The 19,460-nt window shown below is 32.6% G+C and overlaps 2 protein-coding genes across 2 annotated transcripts in view; one reads left to right on the plus strand and one right to left on the minus strand.

Moving 5' to 3' along the window:
* LOC117181728 overlaps window positions 1-10,728 on the plus strand; it is a 40,664-nt gene extending 29,936 nt beyond the window's left edge. The window contains exons 2-4 of the mRNA XM_033374681.1: window positions 6,567-6,827; window positions 7,157-7,369; window positions 7,620-10,728. Of these exons, the coding sequence (XP_033230572.1) occupies window positions 6,573-6,827; window positions 7,157-7,369; window positions 7,620-7,961 (810 nt within the window). The 5' untranslated portion in view covers window positions 6,567-6,572 and the 3' untranslated portion in view covers window positions 7,962-10,728. The remainder of the gene's footprint in view (window positions 1-6,566; window positions 6,828-7,156; window positions 7,370-7,619) is intronic.
* Window positions 10,729-16,070: 5,342 nt separating this feature from the next.
* Window positions 16,071-19,460, minus strand: part of LOC117181807 — a 4,173-nt gene continuing 783 nt past the window's right edge. The window contains exon 2 of the mRNA XM_033374777.1: window positions 16,071-17,937. Coding sequence (XP_033230668.1) covers window positions 17,047-17,937 — 891 coding nt within the window. The 3' untranslated portion in view covers window positions 16,071-17,046. The remainder of the gene's footprint in view (window positions 17,938-19,460) is intronic.

Consider the following 19,460-nt stretch of genomic DNA (forward strand, 5'->3'; position numbering starts at 1 on the left):
AAAAGTTCTTGTAATCAGCCAAGGAATACGCCTGAATTTTTTCGAAGCGTTTTGAGCAAAATTTTGGATTTTGCATATGAACAATTTTTGCAAAATTCAAAAATTTGCACAAAACGCTTCGGAAAAATTCAGGCGTATTTCTCGGCTGATTACAAGAACTTTTTATTCTTGATGATTTTTCCAAAAAGCGCATCGTTTATTGTAAAAAAATTCATGAATGTTTTCACAAAAATTTTGCCATTAAGACGCCATTTTGAAAATACTAAAACGAAAAATCGATCTTTGAACCATGGGTTCTCAAAGTTTAGACATTTATTCCACCGGTTAGTGAGATTGCAGGTTAATTATAGACTCGAAAAGCTTTGGAAAATGGTTCACAAAAAAATAGGCACGAAAAATCACGTTTTTTTTTGTTTAAACTGCATTTTGGGATAATAAATAAATTTTTTGAGGAATTTCATTGGCACCGTCGGAAAGAGGAGATCTTAAGCAATAAAAATATGTATGTCTCAATTTTATCTAGTGTCGAAAAGTCTTAGTTATTGGCCGTTGAAAAGCAGTGTACCGGTAGTGGCGTTTTGGCCGTTTAAGGGTTAACTATCGCAGACTTAATAGTCGTTTCAAACTTTTTCAATCAGAAAAACACTGAAAAATAAAATCAACAAAACTAAATTATTTTCAAAAAAGTAATTACTTTTCTAGAAACAAACTACATCCCCTGTTTGTGGATTTAACATTTTTAAATTAGCTATCTAACATCGTAAATTCTAAATGTTATACGAAATCGAAACGTCATGTTTAATTTTTTGGTCAATGAGGAATACAAAGGAATTATATAAAATGAATCCCACATTTTGAATAAGTATAAAAGCCTAAAAATAAGTTCTAATATTATTTCAACATATTTTCACTCTAATGAGGCCTTTATAAATGTTATCATTGTAACTTAATGTGTAAAATCAATTATAGATTTCAAAACTCTGTCAAAATTGTCCAATATTTAATTTACGCTATATTCAGATAATTATCGTTAATTCAGCTTTGTGAACAACCGTATAAGAATAGAACTATTTTTGGTTGAAAGATTATTACTTGTATAAGCTAACTAATGTATTTTAAATAATTCTTCATTCTTCAATAAGCTCGAACGTGAGCTATGTTTTATGTTCACGCATTTTTGTATGGATATATGTTTCTCCATGCTATTTCGTCGAATTATATCAACGACTAGATTTGTTTATGTTAGCCCCACTTTGGGACAACTTAAGACTTCTGAGGTCTAGTGACCCGAGAGATGAAGTCAGTATAAAAAGAACTTTCAATGATGTAAGTTCATTCGATCACTTGTTTCATTTAATAAATCCTTTGTTCATCTTCATATTTAGAAATTTATACGAAAACCTTTTCCCTATTAATAAAGTACTTTTAGGGAAAGCACGAACAGTATGTGCACAAATTTTCATTGCTCTTGTTTGGAAAGTCGACTATTATATTTTTGGTTAAAAGTTCAACTACAGTGAAATCCTTCGAAAGCCCTCCCTTTTATAGCCCTTCGAGGAATTGACGCCGCCACGCAGGTAGGTGCAACAGGAGCTGCGCGGAGTCCACGGGTGCGGTTTTCAATCATACGAGCACTCAGGCATGAACCCCAAATCAGCATCAGCCACAAAATCGGTGCTATGGAAAAGTTTCACTGTATTTGGATGAAAAGAAAATATATCTTTTTTGAATTAATATTTTCGTACCAACTTCAACTGTTCTTTAGTAAATTCATCTTTTTGGCTTAAAAAGCCAACAATTTGGTAAAAATTGAATAATTTCGTAGAATATAGAAGCTATTTTGTTCGGTTATGGATATTCTACACAGTTAAAAATATTTTTTGCATTTTTCTTGTATATGGGTGAAAGAGGGTGGGGGGGGGGGGTCGTTTACAAAAGTTGTGTAGTCCAGAATTAGTAACATTTTAGACCCTGATTTTAAGATAGCCAATGGAAAAATGTACTGGGAGCAACAATAGAGGACTAGAGATTATTAAAACAATTCAATAGTCAAAGTATGATAACATACTTCAATTTTAACTGTTGCTGTTACAGTCAATTTCAATTTTTATGGTATTTTTATTGCCAGAATTTACGCGTGTACAATGTACATATTTATGTACTTGTCTACACCCGTAACATTAGAGAGTGATTCATATAGACTGTCCTGAAGGACAGAAAAATTAGAAATGCGTAGAATGAACATAGACAGAATGTTTTTACTATTGTGTTTTGTAAACTTCACAGTCTGTCTTAGGGATTATAGTAAGTTTCTTTTGGCGCAACTGCAATTATTTAATAATTTATTTTATATTTCAATAGACATAATAACTTCAGAGTTTAATATTTACAATAGTAATTCTTGCAATGGTGACTCTATATCCTGGCTTGTTATTGTCGTATTGTAAAAATAAATATCATACCATCAAATTTTATAACTGAAAGTTTCTCCGTGTATGTTTTTACAATTCACAATACGCATTAATTTCATTTTTGGGTAAAGAACTTTTGTCAATTGATTTTTTGCGTTCCTTGCATCGATGCCCCAGTTAATCGTTTTTTTACTTAGAAGGTTCATTTTGAGCCTAAAATTCCGGGAATTTATCCGGCTATAAATGGCCCTATACAGAATTCCATTCCGGCCATAAGGGGCGTTTTCATGCGGACGCCCACATACAAAGTTATGGATGGATAACTTATCATCTTTCAAAGTTTCTAGTAACATTAGTCATCAATGTTAACTTACCATGTTAAAAAGTTTCTGGTAATATTAGTCATCAATGCGTTATTTTTCATTTTATCTCACGACTATTGTATTGTTCACGTCACTGGGAATTCGACGGGATGATCTTATTTACGCTATGAAGATGCTAATGAATGACTATTAGAAAAGCGATTGACGATTGCTGACTGTACTCTTTTCCTCTCGTTTTCTTCTAGACAGTCATGTTTGTCTCTGTGAATAATGACGCCACTCTCCATTGCACTCATTCACGATCGTAATAATTACACTCGTCCTGGTGCACCCACTTCTGGAATTTCTGTCACTGAACTACCGTTATTAATTATACCACAATTATATCGTATTGTTCTAGATGAGAGTTTCGTAGTTCTGTTGCAATCGGTTGTACGTTTATGTCGAAAGGGAACTTTATTTTTGAAGCACGTGTTTCTGAATAATGTGATTTGTGAAAAAATAATGTGGCTTAAAAGGGGGTAGCAACATTAGAACTAACATTACGTCGTTCCTGTTCTCCTCTTTTCTCCTTTTTTTAAAGAATCCTTTTTTTCTCCTATTTTGCGTAAACTTCTCCTTTTTCTAATTTTTTCGCTTAAATGCAAAATGAACTATTAGAACTTAATGCTGAAACCCATCTATTTATGATGCAAAACATTACCATTTTATTTTTAGTTCGGAATTCATCTCATTTAGTTAAAAATTATACTATTCCATTAAAAAAATTAATCTTCTTGGTTGAAAAAACAGCATTTTTTAGTTCAAACTTAAACTATTTATTTTATATTTCATATTTATTTATTGAAAATTAAATAATTTTGTTGATGACTCAAATGTTTGGTTAAAAATTTAACTGTCTTCTAAAAAAATCGTTTCTTTTTGGTTGAATAGTTAAATTGTTTTTGACTAAATATACATCTTTGTGTATTTAAAATTAAACTTCTTTGAGGTACTTTTTTTTGCTTAAAAGTTACACTATTCGGTTGTTAATGCAACTTTTTGGTTAAAAATTATTTTGTTGCTGTTGGAAATTTGCCTGTTTGGATTTAAAATTCGTATCTTTTGGTAGACAATCTTTTTTGGTTGAAAGTTGAACTATTTTATTGAAAATACAATATATTTCGACTTAGAATCTTATATAGGATTTTGAAGTGCTTCATATTGAATTCAATATAATGTTTACATTAATTTTTCACTAAAGAATACCCCTCCCTATTAATCCCCTATTTTTATTTTAAAAACTGCTCTGTTTCCCCCGTTTTGATAGAATCTTTGGGTAGGTAACGAGTGACGTTAATGGTGAGAATGCCATATATGATTAAGCCAAGTTAAAACGTATACCAGTCGATACGAAAATGTTGTTTTCAAAATTTTCTATGTTTTATTCTTTAATTCAAACTCACCCTATTTGCACTAGTGTTAATAAAGTAAAGTTAAGTTGACGTTAATGCTTTAGAGAGAGAATTCCCACACATAAAGTAAGATTATTATGCAGACATTAAAATATGGTTTCCCATGGCACGTCACCAGTAGTATGCGTGTATTGACGTATAAGGATGAGAATTTGTATTTTCATGGAGTATTAGGCTATGAAATGCGTCGCCGTGTAACAAGCGCAAAGATGCAATTCAAAAGATAATAGTATAATAGGCTTTTGGTCGGAGGCACAGATAGAGACAAAGCCTAGATAGGTATTGTGAGTGGTTGTGATGTATGTGATGGGGAGATGAGAGGGTAAACTATATATGTAGATGGATTCTATGTTCTTACTTTAGTAACGTATTTCGTTTGTTGCAACTTGCAAGTCTTTAATTACCTAAAATAATAGTGAAACAAAAAACTTAAGAGAAATGATAGAAAAACTGTTGCCAATGCAAAGAATTGTAATTCCTTTTAGACACAATATATTTAGTTTGGCTCGGATCGATAATTCTTTGTTACGAAAACACCTCTTGGTTACCCAAGTATTCAAGCAGATGCCCAAGTATCAAATCAAGAATACATTTAAAGTTTTTTGTAAAATAGGGTTATGCATTTGACCTGCAACAATATGAGAATTAAGTGATATGGTTGCGTCTATCTTAAAAAGAAACGTGCAGCCAATCTCTTATCATTTAGAGAACAAAGGCGCATCCCTTCTATATTTTTATTATGAACGATACACTTCCGGTGTGCGTTTCACGCATGTGACGCACTGAAGTTTAGCTCACGTTTCAGTTTACGCCATTATATCGTGCCTAAGATATATTGTTGCTCTCGTATCGTGAAAAAAGGAGGAAGGAAGAAAGCGAATGAGTGAACGTATCATAGGACAGAAGCACATGTGGGCGTATTAATCAAGCTTCTTTATATTTCAATTTTCCCCGTGTTACACTTCTCTGCATATTCCGTTTTTCATGAAATTATAACAATACACTTGCGCATATATGTATATGAGTCACTGCAAATTGTTTATTCTAACACTCATTCGTCCTTACATCATCTAGGAAACAATGAAAATGTTGATGGAGTGATTACAGAAATCTGTACAATTATAGAAAAAAGAATATCTGCAAGGGTTAACCACCTTTTCTCCGCGGATATTCATCTCTAAAGTTTGCCGGAGCTCTATTTATCCTCCTATTATAGGTCACTCCTATTTATAGGTCAAACTCGCGCAGTACACAAGTGAAAACACAGGTAATCGATCAACATTTGTGCGCTTGCGAAAGGATGAGTTTGACTTAGACGCTAATCCTATATTGCCATGACATAAAAATGTGTAGACTTCTACGTGATTCATCCAATTCGGTATAGGCCTAATCCAAAATGACTGAACGGTAGCATACATGAATAACAATATACATATATAGCGTCTATACGTTGAAAATGTATTACCAAGAAAAGAGTTTATCAGGTGTTAATGTTAAATAATTATCCAAGATTAATATAAGGATTGCTGTAATGACTATATTGGATTATGATCAGTTTATAACTTATCATGTTTGTTTAAGGATGCAGACATGCAAACTATAATTTTAGACGATAATTGACGTTTAGGTGCCGTCTGCTTTTTATCAGTGTGCTGGTTTCTATCAAACGAATTCAAACTCTCTTGATTCACAAAAATATGAGGGAATTTAAATCAGCAAGCTCGTTTATATATTTTATAGCTTAATAAGTAACGTAATAATAATTAAATATGTTTTTGAAGAATTTTTAAAATACATCTATTTATAATGTGAGTTAAAGTAAATATTACCATGCAATAACTGTAGTATTCTTCATTCTAAAGTTTTGTGGAGTAAATGTTCTTCCTATCAACATGTCCATAAAAAAATAAAAGAACGATAGTGAAAGCGAATATTGCGCATCTTCAAGATTGTCAAAGAGGTTTAAATTACAAGACTGAAGAAAAGATAGTTTCGAAAGAGAACAGGATGTCGTACATTGGTCCTCGAAATTAGAGTTATCCAAAGAATGCTTTTTCCCTTTTCTTGAAGAAATGCTTGGGAACTCGCAGGAAAGAGCATTGTACAAGTTCTAGAAGCACTATTAGAACCGTACCGGATGTGGGAGGGAGAATTGATGCATAGGTGCCGTGGTTTGAGAATAAACTTAATGTTTATCTTGATAAAAAATATTAACGTGGCTGCGTATACCGATATTTTAGTACGAACAATGGGACCTTATGAGAAGGGTCTAATTTTACCGAAATGTCGCTACAAATAAAAGATGAAACTCTGAATATGATTTAACATTATTTTTAAGTTATTAAAGTTTTATAAACTAATGTTGTACTTTTTTTCAGGTAAAAATGAATGCTTCAGTGTATGCCTCCTCTTGTCCAACACTGCAGTCAAACTTATCATTACACAGTTCCTCATACTATAATGAATACAGTAGCTCTGCCAGAAGAAGATTATCATCCACGGGTGAAGCAGATACATCGGCAACTTCAAGCTACGAGGGCAGTGACAGCTCAGAAAATAGCGATGAAACTCGGCTAGAACCTGTTACACAAGTCGAACGTGAGCAAGTCGAAACATTTTTTCGAGGTCTCAAAACCCAGGTATTAAGATATTAATATTATAAGAATTATAGGTACTATCTATAACGTTCCAGACCAACCGAAAACAAAGAATTGCTCCTTCATAAATTTACCTAAGACAAATAACAAATAATTTTGTTTCCATTTTTTCAATAATTGATTTTTATACATAATTTCAATATGTCCTAAAAGTATTTTAGTAACCACTTTATGATCAATTTCTACTTCCTTGAAGTTTTCTAACGGTTTCCACGTTTCGCTTCTTATTGCGTTATACCATCCAAGTTATGTTCAAGATGCATTATAGTCATTATTTTACCAAATCAACTCACACATGTAATGCTTCGTAGGTGTTCGTTTGTGAATCCCTGGCAAACCTGTATCTTGGTAATGCGTCACAGCCGGAAGGGTGGGTACTGCGATTCACGGGAATTCCAGTTGTGGTTCTGGACTTAGGAGAAACGAGATCTCGAACCAAGAGAAGAATTCAAATTCTACTAGCTGAACGAGGCACATGTTTCACTTTGTGGAGAGAAACCATCGACAACTTGTCGTCCTACAAGGTAACTACTGGTTTTTCCTTCCCGTTTCTATCAATTGTGTAAGCTTGCCTTTTTCTGATCCATTAAAAATCCCACTCAAGCAATGCGGTACGATTAAACACTACCTGCGAGTGTATGTTATGCCGGATATCCTTAAAACCATAAAAATAGAAAATGTTGATTCATCATGTAAATTTTTCCAAGATTATAATTTTAATATGTCATCATTATTTATTAAAAAGTAAAGTTAATCCCTTGTCTTCTTACACAGGTATCTGGTCCAGCTTTTCACACTATGTGTCTCTCATCAGATCATACGAGACTAGCTGGAATTAGTTTTGACAATCCAAAAGCAGCAAGTGATCTCTGGCAACACATAGAATGTCTAGTGGCATGTCCAGAGAACATCAGTTTGTCGGTGCCAGGGAAAAAGAAAAAGAAGAAGCCAACTCAAAAGAAGTTTGTACTACCAGCGAAGAGCAACATCAGTCAGCCTTGTCAATTTCAGCACGTAACTAGCGTAGATTTAGCTGACAGATCGCGATATTTTTCCCTGCAAACGTTGGTGCCACCACCAAACGAGCTAGAGAGCACTCAAGATCCTAGATTTTAAATGACACAGTGCTGTGGAGATTTAAAACTGAAGACGTCCGCGCAAAGGCGCTCATATTTTCCTTAGTTTCTTCTCCCTCACTCCTCATTATTCTTAGAAGCTGAGTCAAGTCACTCGCGTCAACTTCAATCGTAGAATTAGATATTGTCAATTAAGAGAAGTCAAGTCAAATTCAAAGATAATATGGATCACGTACTTCTCCCGTCATTAATAGCTTGCGAAAGTAGAAGTTAATAATTGAAAGTGTGCTGATGTAGTGTAGCAAATATGTTTTGCTTCCGTAAGAAATTAGACATATAAGCTTCTTCACGATTACTGAAAAGCGTATTCCGTATAGTATGTGACTTCTCATCAACCTCACAAAATATGTAAACGTCAATAATTTGAAATTATATTTTCGAATAGTCTACAGTATTTTGTGCTATTTGGTTACTGTCGCACAATTTTGTTGTCTTTTTATTAGACACGGATGTAAATATATACAAAAATTTCAATTTTTCTTGACTGTCTTTCGGAAACAACTTTTTCATTCTTTCTCCGATATTTTGTTGCAATAATCGAAGAAATTCTTCGTGTATCCTTGATTTAACATATTTATAATGTTGTAAAAGTAATGATTGCATTATTATTTCACTCAATTTGATCCTGAGAACAAATTAAACTTCAAAAACCAAAGTTTTCAAATGACAGTTTGCAAAAAAATACAATGTAATACAATTATTAATGTAATTTTGTTGATAAACGTTGATACTGATAATAATGTCTTCCAAATTTAATTTTCATTCGAAAAATAATATATCTCAATATTTCTATTAAAGAGTTCTGAGAACGTCACTAATTTTTATTTATTTCAAAGTTATTATGATCTTTAATTTTTATCAAGATACGTGAAAAGTTACATCATAAATTGAAAGCTATTTTAAAGTTCTTTTGTCATTCTCTGTAATCATAAAAGTAGAAAAATCCATTATCGAATGGGTATGACTTGAATTATTGTCTTTTGATATATTTGATACACGTTGAAATTTTTTTGTAAAGTAATTAGGATTTCGGTTATAAAAATTGAATTTTTCAAAATGCCTATAGACTTAATTCCATTTGAATGAATGTCTTAAAATTATGTATTTGTTTTCAATATAAGCAAAAAGCAAATTGTTTATATAGAATGTTATGAAAAGTTTGAAAGCAAGTTTTGTAGAGGCTGAATAAAAAGTTTAATCTTCAAGTTTTCTCCAGTACATGTAGTATCTATGGAAAGAATTTATTTGTAAGTATAGTACTGCAATTCGCATAGTAAACTTTGAAGATTAAATATAATTAGCAAACTACAAGATATATAAAGGGTTTTGTATGTGCTTATTGCGTAAATATCACGAGACTATGTTACATATATAAGTATAATATTATAGAAACTTACTAGAAGTGTATTACTTCATGGTTAATAAGAAGACTGGATTTATTGTCCTATATTATATTTTAGCCATAGTTCAAATAAAAGTTACTGGTCGAAAGGACTACTGGACTTAGATATACATCAATAGTAAATCATTCAACTGTTGAAACTTTAACCACTGATCTGACTCGCCGTTTTTTTTTTTTTTATTGATAGCAATTTTTCATTCTATTCATTCAAAGAAACCCATTGGCATAACAAGACTCTCTCTTTAAATTCAAGAGGAACATTCAAGAGGATTTTTTTTTCAATGAATCTCTACTTGTAGCAAAATTAATTCAGTTTATGTAAAAAGTACTTCCACTCGGTTCTACAATTTCCGTACAATACTTGTGTGTCAAGGCCATCTTTTCGAGTAGTTAAAATTTAAGGCAACTAAAATTACTTACCTTTTTGAAACATATTACGAAATTGCACGAAATTCACGATATCATAATTTGTATTATTCAATTGCCAAAAGCGGCCACAATATTCCTTTTAGTATCTATATAGCATATATAATCATATGTTTACTATCTTAAAATAAAAATTTGAACATATTATTAAATAATATTGTAAACAATACGCGACCTTCAAACTATAGGGTTCTATCATGAATTTTGGAACTCACTTAATTTTCATTTGGTTTCTGTTACTTCATATACCGGACAATTAAAAATCAAGGAATATTAAAGATTCAAGATAAAATACGATCTTATGGTAATAAGTTCACGTATATATTTATCATTGAAAGTATTATTATTAATACTTAATGTATGAATGAATAGAAATGTTTATGTATATCGTGCGAATTATAAAATCAAGGACGGCAAATATTATAATATTATATTTGATCAACATGAACAGCTCTATATTTCTGAAGTGTGCTTGTGAAAATCTAATTTCTCTTTGAGAATTTCAGGAAAATATTTTTTGTACATACACTGCTTGTACTTTTGTTACGTCAACCAGTCCTTAAATTCACGAAAGAGGTTATGCATTATACTGGATAAATTGAAAATGACATAGCATTTATCAATATTTTTTTTTTCTGCAATATTATTATTCTTTATTTTCTTTTATACCTGTCGTCGAAGCAACTCCTCTGTATCATAAAATTACAAAAATTGCCGCAGTTGCAAACAGATTTTGTATTTCTTCGAGTTGATTGAACTAATTGTTTATCTACGACTGTGATATATTTGTAAAGCATTATGTTGTACAACTTGTACCCACAGTAAATTTAATTGATTTTTCATACATAAGGTTATATAAGTATATTGTCTATGTAATGATTTGTGCTAATAAACGGTATCAACATCCGTGAAACTATTATCCCTTGAATTAAACTTATCTATTAGTCTCATCATCCTTATACTCTAAATCTTGAACAATTATTATTCACTTCAGGTATTTAAATTTGACAAATTTTTGCATCAAAATTTAGAAAAAAATGTATTGCTTGATTTGTCATTTGTGTGACTGTCTGTGTGTTGTTAGACTAACTAGAATTATTTAACCTTTTTTTTCTGAAAGATAAAATAAAGTGTTAAATATTACCGACCAAACACTATAGTTTTCAGGATACCTGTGTAGTTCATGCCTAGCTGAAGTTGTCGCCACACAACACTTCTCACCTTTTCACCGACATTGACCGATACGTGATAATAACTCACAATATCCATATAACGTTTTACGAGTAGCTCCGAAGTTCACGTGAAGCCCATTCTCGTAATATTCTCATACGAAAAAAATGTGAATGTGTTTTCTATAAACATATTATATTATTTTTTCGTGCAATCTAAGCAGGAAATATGTTGAGTTTTAAGAAAACAGTTTTTTGTATTTTGTATATTTACAATATTTTCATCAGAGATACGCTTGCAAAATCGTACACGACACTCAAAAGAGGCTTAAATTTAATATATTTTAATGTTTTTCCTAAATGAACACGTATTAACAGTGTGTAATATTTTGTTATTTATACATAATTTGTATTATATGAATTAGTTTCGACATGTTCGGAAACGGAGTCGACTTACTCCTAAAAGTCGTTTTAAAGCATTGCATCACTTCCTTATTTTTACTCGAGAGCAACTTTATATTTTAAAAATGCATTTTTTTTATTTTGTAATTAGTTTTACTGGTATCTTTCATTTCCGATGAACCTAATCGTTATGTGTTAAATTTGAAATAATTCTAATTGTAGTTTGTCAGGCATTTCAATTTGGGCAGTTGAATCAGTAAAAGAAACGCGTAGTAACTACTATGTTCTATCCGCCATATATTATATACATGCAGCGCATGGTATGCGGGTATACATATTATACAAATTCCAATTATGTATGCCCGCCATTGCGCTTTTTTATGAATTCGAAATTTAATAGATTTACATAAATAGGTATATGAAATAATGTTTGTGGCGCTTTACAAGAATTTCGATTTTTGTGTTTAATTGACGTGATATGAAACAATCAGTTTATACAAAGGAAAACAAGCGCTGAATAGTTGTATAGAGGAGCGCACTAATAAATTTCTGTAAATTTTTATTTATATGGTTGAAAACACGAGAATAAAAGTGCCGGTTTGTCTTCATACTTTTTCTTCTTCGTTTTCGTTGTTATCTTCCTCGTGCTTCTTTTCTTTTTGCCGTGGCCCTCTTTCAGTCCTCTATCATTTTATCAATTCTCGCTTTCTTCTTCTCCATCATTTTATTGATTCTTTTTTCTCCTCCTTACGGTTTGTCAAATCTGGCACGGTAGCTTTTCTCATCTTCTTCCTTCTCTGCTCTTTTCCTCTTCCTTTTCTTTTGCAGTTTAGCTCTCTTCTCCTTATTGCGTGTGATAAACCTCTTATCTATTACTTTTTTCAAATCTGAGTTTGGCTCTTCTCGACTTTTATTAGCGGTGAGGAGTCTTCTAAGCCTATTGTACAAATAAGTACGTAGATTAGTTGGAAAATCTACTTCTATCTCTGCAGCCATATATTTAATTAAACCAGTTCTCAATTCGACGTCATATCGTTAACGATTATTGCCCGCTCTAACTGACAGAATTCATTGAACAACTTATTCAACTTTTGATATATTTTTCAAAATTTAGTTTTGTGTTTGTTAAAAAAAAAGGTAAGAGCTAGAAAATCTGGGTTCTTCTTGATCCATTGATCACAAAATTCGAGTTTGTTGGACGTCTTAAACCAAAATTCTCTAAAAGTTGGACTTTAAGTGTCATTCGTGAAGACCTTCACATCCAAATTTAATTTTTCCGAAGAATTGTTTTTTCGACAAAAACTTCTACGAGACCTCTTCAATGGTATACGAGTCCTGCCTGTGCATCGTGAAGATTTACATTTTCTGTTTGCTCTACAAAGGTTGAAAGTTGTGGAAATCATTCCTTTCTGATGTGTACGATCAGAGAACCTGCTTCCTTGCTCGGAGTAGCAGCCCTTCCGAATGTGGAGACCTAGGTGCGAAATTCGGTCGGTTGCCAGAGCATGACCATCGGCCCAAAGTCGGTCCTGCTTTGATAATGGCCGACGATTGGCAGCTACGGCCGCAAGAATTGATACCTTGAAACTGCAGTCGGCTCCACTCTGAGCAAGAGATACGTCGAAGAAGTCCGTCCACTCAGCGCCGCCACCAAGGGAAATTGAAAAATGGAATACGCCATATTTTTTGGCTTTTTTTGCTACATTTATTCTAAAAAAATATTTTTTACTCTTTGAACTTCGGAGAAAAAGGTGGCGGCGCTAGCAGGACATCCGCACTCAGTGCCGCCACCTACGAAAACTCACTAAAAATTATTATAATGAGATGAACGATTAGTGGAGATTTTTTTGTTTTTTTTTTGCTCTCTGTTGACATATATAACATTTCCCCAAAATACTACCCCTAAGTCTTACACACCTACCCCTCGGGATCAAAAACGTTTTTAACGTGGGAAAAACACCTTCAACAATGTAAATACAATTTAGGGCTCCAAATTAGTTAATTGACACTTGTAAATTGCTCCCTCTTTATCATTTCCGCAAAAAACTACCATTTCACGTTAACGCATGCAGCGGAACGTATATATGTATGAAAAAAGCATAAAAAAATAATACAACTTAGAAAACGCTGTTAGTTGATATTTTTTTGCTCTTTTTTTGCTCTCTGATGATATATAATACGGTCCCTAAAAACTACCCCTAAGTCATACATACCTAGCCCACATGATCAAAAACGTTTTCAAAGTTGGAAAACCAACACGAACAATGTGAAAAAGATTTACAAGTCCAAATTAATTACCTGAAACTTGAAAACTTCCCCCTCATTATAATTTCCCCAAAAAACTACCCTACCACGTTTTCTACGTTTTATTATTTTTTATTCTTTTTTCATACATATATATGTTCCGCTGCATATGTTCACGTGGAAGGGTCGGTTTTTAGGGAAATTATAAAGAGGGGGAAATTTTCAAGTTTCATGTAATTAATTTGGACTTGTAAATCTTTTTCACCTTGTTCGTGGTGTTGCATTATTTTCTATGCTTTTTCCATACATATATATTTTCCGCTGTATACGTCACGTGAAAGGGTAGTTTTTTTGGGAAATTATAAAGAGGGGGGAAATTGCAAGTGTCATGTAATTAATTTGGACTTTTAAATCATTTTCACATTGTTCGTGGTGGTTTTCCAACTTTTAAAACGTTTTTGATCACGAGGGGTGTGTATGTATGACTTAGGGGTGTTTTTTTAGGAACGTATTATATATTATCTGAGAGCAAAAAAACGGAAAAAAATATCAACTAACAGTGTTTTCTAAGTTGTATTATTTTTTATGCTTTTTTCATACATATATATGTTTCGCTGCATACGTTCACGTGGAAGGGTAGTTTCTTGGGGAAATGAAAAAGAGGGGAAAATTTTCAAGTGTCAATTAATTACTTTGCAGCCCTAAATGTTGTTTACATTGTTACAGGTGTTTTTCCCACTTTTGAAACGTTTTTGATCACGAGTTAGAATGAACGCCATGACTTAGAATAAATGTTTGCGTTTCGCGGCACATATGACTATGTTAGTTTCAATTTACCAGAAAAATTGACAAATTTGACCGGGAAAAACTGAGAAATGACTGGGAATTTGAAATCGTCCGCCGAATTGCCACACAGATTGAGAAGGCTGCTGATATGATGTTTATGTGATGTGTTATTATTTTCTCATCATTTCTTATTTAACATTTAACCCCAATCCAAAAAGCCAACATGATGTTAGGTTTAATAAACTACTTTTTTAATTTACAATTTTATGTTTTTTCTTTCCTAAAGATAAAATAGTTTCAACTATTACCGACCGAACACTTTCACTTTTCAGAATACCTGTGCAGTACCTGCGCTTCCCGTCTTGTCGCCACACAAGATTTCTCAACTTTTCACCGACATTGATCGACACATGATAATGAATCACAATATCCTCAGGAGTGTTTATGGTTACTTCTCGGAAAAAATCCAATACAGCTTGCTTTAATAATGTTAATAATTTCAATGATTAAGCGAAATTGTTTAATAATTTTAAAATATTTCAAAAGTTATTTTACATATGTGTGTAGGATACATTTATTTTCTACATGGATATTATATAGTGAACCAGATTGTACACTTGTACAATGTGGTGTAGGTTAGGGAAAGTATATGTTCAATTGCGAATTCATGTAACGTATTACGAGTAGCTCAAAAGCAATAAAAACTACGCCCTTTCTCGTAATTACATTCTACCAGCTTTCAGGTCCGCGATACTTGCGGGTGATTTCCATTTAATATTTATCCATGTATTTCCGGAATATACTACGTATTGACAATACCGTAAAACAGGGCAAAGCCGCTCAAGTAGGGTAAAGTTGCTCCCCAATAAATTCGCAACAAATAAACTTCAAACTACAGTTTGACAGCTCTACTAATTAAAACAATCGATAATCTTTTATTTTTTGTCCTAGGAAACTTGATATTGAATTTTAAAATATAATTTGGGGGGTGAGAAACTTTACCCTACATGAGCGACTTTACCCCGTTTTACGGTATCGAACATTATGTTATTTATATATGATTTGCATTCCATAAATTAATTTTGACACGATTGGAAAAGGAGTGGAGTAATTCACGAAAGTGGTTTTACACTCTTAAATATCTTCCTTATTTTAAATCGAGAGCAACTTTATACTTTGCGAATAATTTAGCTTTTTATATTTTCTTATTAGTATTAATGGTATCTTTCATTCTTGATAAGCCTAATCGTCATATATTCAGCTTTGAATAATTTCTTTGATGTTTGTCATACACTTCCATTTTTCAGTTCGAATCAGTAAAAGAAACGCGTACCCTATAAAGAGGGTCAAATGTCGGAACATGTATGTTAATTTTGAAATGATTTATTGTAAAAACTTTGTTAATCCTAACATTAATACTTGCATTTTATTGCTAGAGTGATACAACTTCGAGCCAACTAACTCATGTCCCTATTAAGCAGCCACTTTAGCTTTCACTTTTTTATTTTAAAATCACTTTTTCTACTGCAGTTGTATCAGGTACCATTGCCGCTACCAATGTGAAAAATGTATCAATTTCAATTTTTAATGTTAATACGATGAATAAAAATAGGAATATAATGAATAAACATAGCTTTATTTGTTAGTCATAAATATTTTATAACATTTCTGATGATTATTTATTTTCAACATGACAATTTATTTCATAACAAAATTACACTCTTTTAAGCATGACCATATATTTTTAGAGCAAAATTCTTGATACAATCATGGAAAATATTTAAGATATTCTTTTATTTTCAAATACATTTTCCAATCAGAAAATGTTAAAAGTCGTGCCAAAATTGATTGCTACGATAGATATAAAAAGAAATAATACCTATTGAAATGAAAGAAGAACAGTAATTACTACATGGTAAAAACACTTTAATATCGACATAAGTAGTGAGAAGAAGAGATTTATGTGCGGAGATACTATTACGTATGGTGCGTATATTTGACTTTTGGCACTATAAAGACTTACAAAGTATTACCTTTCAACAAACTTGTTCATTACCCTGTTTCAACGAGAAACCAAAATCTGTTTCTGGCCTTACGCTTATATGCATTATATGCATATGTGTTGTTCTTGCATGCGTACATGCTTGTGTCCAAAGTGAAAGTGCAAGTTAATCGAGCATTGCTGTGTACGTATATCTACACACGATATATGCAATTGGCAATCACACAACATAGCGCAGAAAAAGAATTTGTAAGGGCGCAGAAAACAGAAGACACCTGAAATGAATGGCAGATGCTTAATGATGAGATACGTATAATGAAATAATTTAAATTTTATGAAGAGAGCAATATATTAATATCCAACTTTGCACTTTGTACGGTACAAAATTTCATGAGAATTATAAAGATAAAAAATTAACAGTGGAAAAATAAACCTTACTAAATTACAAGGTGGGATTGACTTTGCGAAATCCTCAAGTCTTGAAGAAATTTCCTAATTGACAATATCAATATTCTTTGTTTCTTACAGTAAAAATAAAAAGCGAGAATTTCGCATAGCAAAGTAACATAGGGTGTATCGAAGTTCGATAAAGATGATTAATTGATGTATTGTTGATAATTAGGTACTTGTAGACTTAGTAGTACCCGAAACTAATGTCGTGTAAGGGTGGCGCAGAATTTTGAGGTAGGGCGTAGTCTCGAGCAAGTTGATCAAGGAGTCCGCTACTTCCAGGATTGCTTCGAGCCTGAGCGCGAGGTTCCTGAATGGAAGATGGTCCAAACTGGACTGGTCCTTGGTTATAAGCCTGAGAAGCTGGTGCTGGTTCATCATAGATCTGTCTCTGGCTTGCCTGAAGTATCTGCGACTGTCGCGGGGGTGCAGCTGCAGCTGGTGTGAAGATGGGCTGCTGTGGAGCATTGGACAAGGTAGGAGTGTGTTGAGCTGGTGTATAAATTGCCTGCGTGTGTGATTGAGGCTGCTGAGGCTGCTCATACTGTGGTCGGTACTGTTCACGAGGTTGGGCTGGGGCTGGCTGTCGTGGTGCCTGTCTAGCAGGTGAATCGTAGTCCGGATTATTTAGCTCCAAGCCATCTTTACCTGTAGTTTCATCAAAAAGAGTTGGTGGAGCTACCGTGATCCCTTCACCAGCTGGTTGGAATCCATACTGATTTGCTCCATACTCAACTACTCGAACTTTTCCGGAATCGTCGACGAAACCATACTTGCCCTTGACATCTCCACTTGGTAATTTTGTTTCAATCTTGAAAGAACCGTCGGCTCCTTCAAAACCATATGTGTAACTTCCATCTTCGTTGTGCCTGTTAATCTGCTTTAAAATGGCAACAGGAGCAGCTTTCGGTTTTTCGGGTTCTTTCGGTGATGAAGCGTAGCTTCTTGGGCTTGGTTGAGCATGAGCCTGATCGTTCGCATACTCGTTCACATAGTTCTGCTGTTCCCTCTGCTGATCGTATTGACTAGAGACTAGGGTAGTTGTTGTGGCAAGGATGACTAATGCCAACGTCGTCTGAAAATGAAAAAATCCAACAATTAATTAGTTCCTATAAAAGTACACTCAAGATTAGCAACCGATTCCATGTGTTTAAAAATCATTTATATGTATTAGAAATGTGACATTACAAAGTCGTATATTTTACTCTTGAAAGGAATTGGGTTTGTTTGAATCATCAAACACGCTGCCTTAAATAATAATGATAATAATAAAAATTATTTTCCGAAAAAAGTAAACGAAAATCGCAATAAAAAGCGATACTAGTTATATAACAAAAAAAGGAGTTTTTTTTAAGACCTACATTTGAGGTTAAGATTTCTCCAATGCGTCTACCTCTCTAAATAACATCCAATCAACCTTGGATCCTTGTTGAGTTTTGTACTTGACGTTTTTCTTCCAAATCTTGAAACCAGAAATCCCGTATACCTTGTAGGACGACGTAAAAGAAAAGTAACTTGATCACGTTCAAGGATAGTGAAGTCGGCGAGAGAAAGGTTTGCAAGGACGTATAAAACGGTACTTTTTGAGAGCAACAAAAGTACGATGTTATTTTTTGTATGAAACAGGTTCCAACGTTCAAAAACATATTAAAAATTTTAACTTTATATTCTTCAAATAATACTAGGTGAATTTGGATGAGTGTTTCAATCAATTTTTTTGATATTAGAAATGCGCACATGTAGTCATTTGTTCCTAATTTATCGTCCAATTGAAAAGTAACAAAACAATTTTATTTGCGGCAATTTTGAAATTCAATGAAAATCAAATAAATTCATGAAATTAAGCCTTTGTGAAAAATAATCATCAGAAAATTGTGTACATGTAGAAATTTATTTTTACATGCACTGCATAAATGACATCAATTTAATTGTCAGATTCAGTGATAATTAAAATGAACGAATGTTAGATATTTTCAACATAATTCACGTTTTAGTAGTAACATTAAATTTTATTACTGACAGTAAGGATGTTTGTAATATCGGAAGTATATAATATTATATTATAGAACAGCAACATCTGCTTGTTACAACATACCATTCATAAAATTTTGTAAATTTAATAATTTTCTTTGAGTTTTAGTGATTAAAAAAAAATTCAATACACTTTTCATACGGAACAGAAAATGAACAAAATGATCAATATCGTTTAATTACATTATAAATAGCTTTACGTTCAATTACTTCCAGCGAAAGCAAGATAAATTTGTTTTTTACATTCGATGATCAGATCTAGTTATACATAATGGTTACTGCCACGTGATGAAATATGTATTCTTTAATTTCCTGATTATGGGTAAAATTAGCATATCGTTCATGTTTAACCAATTTTTTGTTTGTTAAAAAAATCAAATTTTTTTTTATGATATCCTTCCCTATGAACATATGGGTAAATTGGTATTAAAAAAAATTATTGTCATAAAAATTCACAACAATTGGATATGAAGCTTGGAACCCGTCAAAGACATTTTCGTATGATCTGATTAAATAATAATCAATTGTTACTGTCAAACTTGAAAATCTGTTATGCAAAATTATATT

The sequence above is a fragment of the Belonocnema kinseyi genome, chromosome 10, assembly GCF_010883055.1.
Source record: "Belonocnema kinseyi isolate 2016_QV_RU_SX_M_011 chromosome 10, B_treatae_v1, whole genome shotgun sequence".
Classification (NCBI taxonomy): Eukaryota; Metazoa; Arthropoda; class Insecta; order Hymenoptera; family Cynipidae; genus Belonocnema; species Belonocnema kinseyi.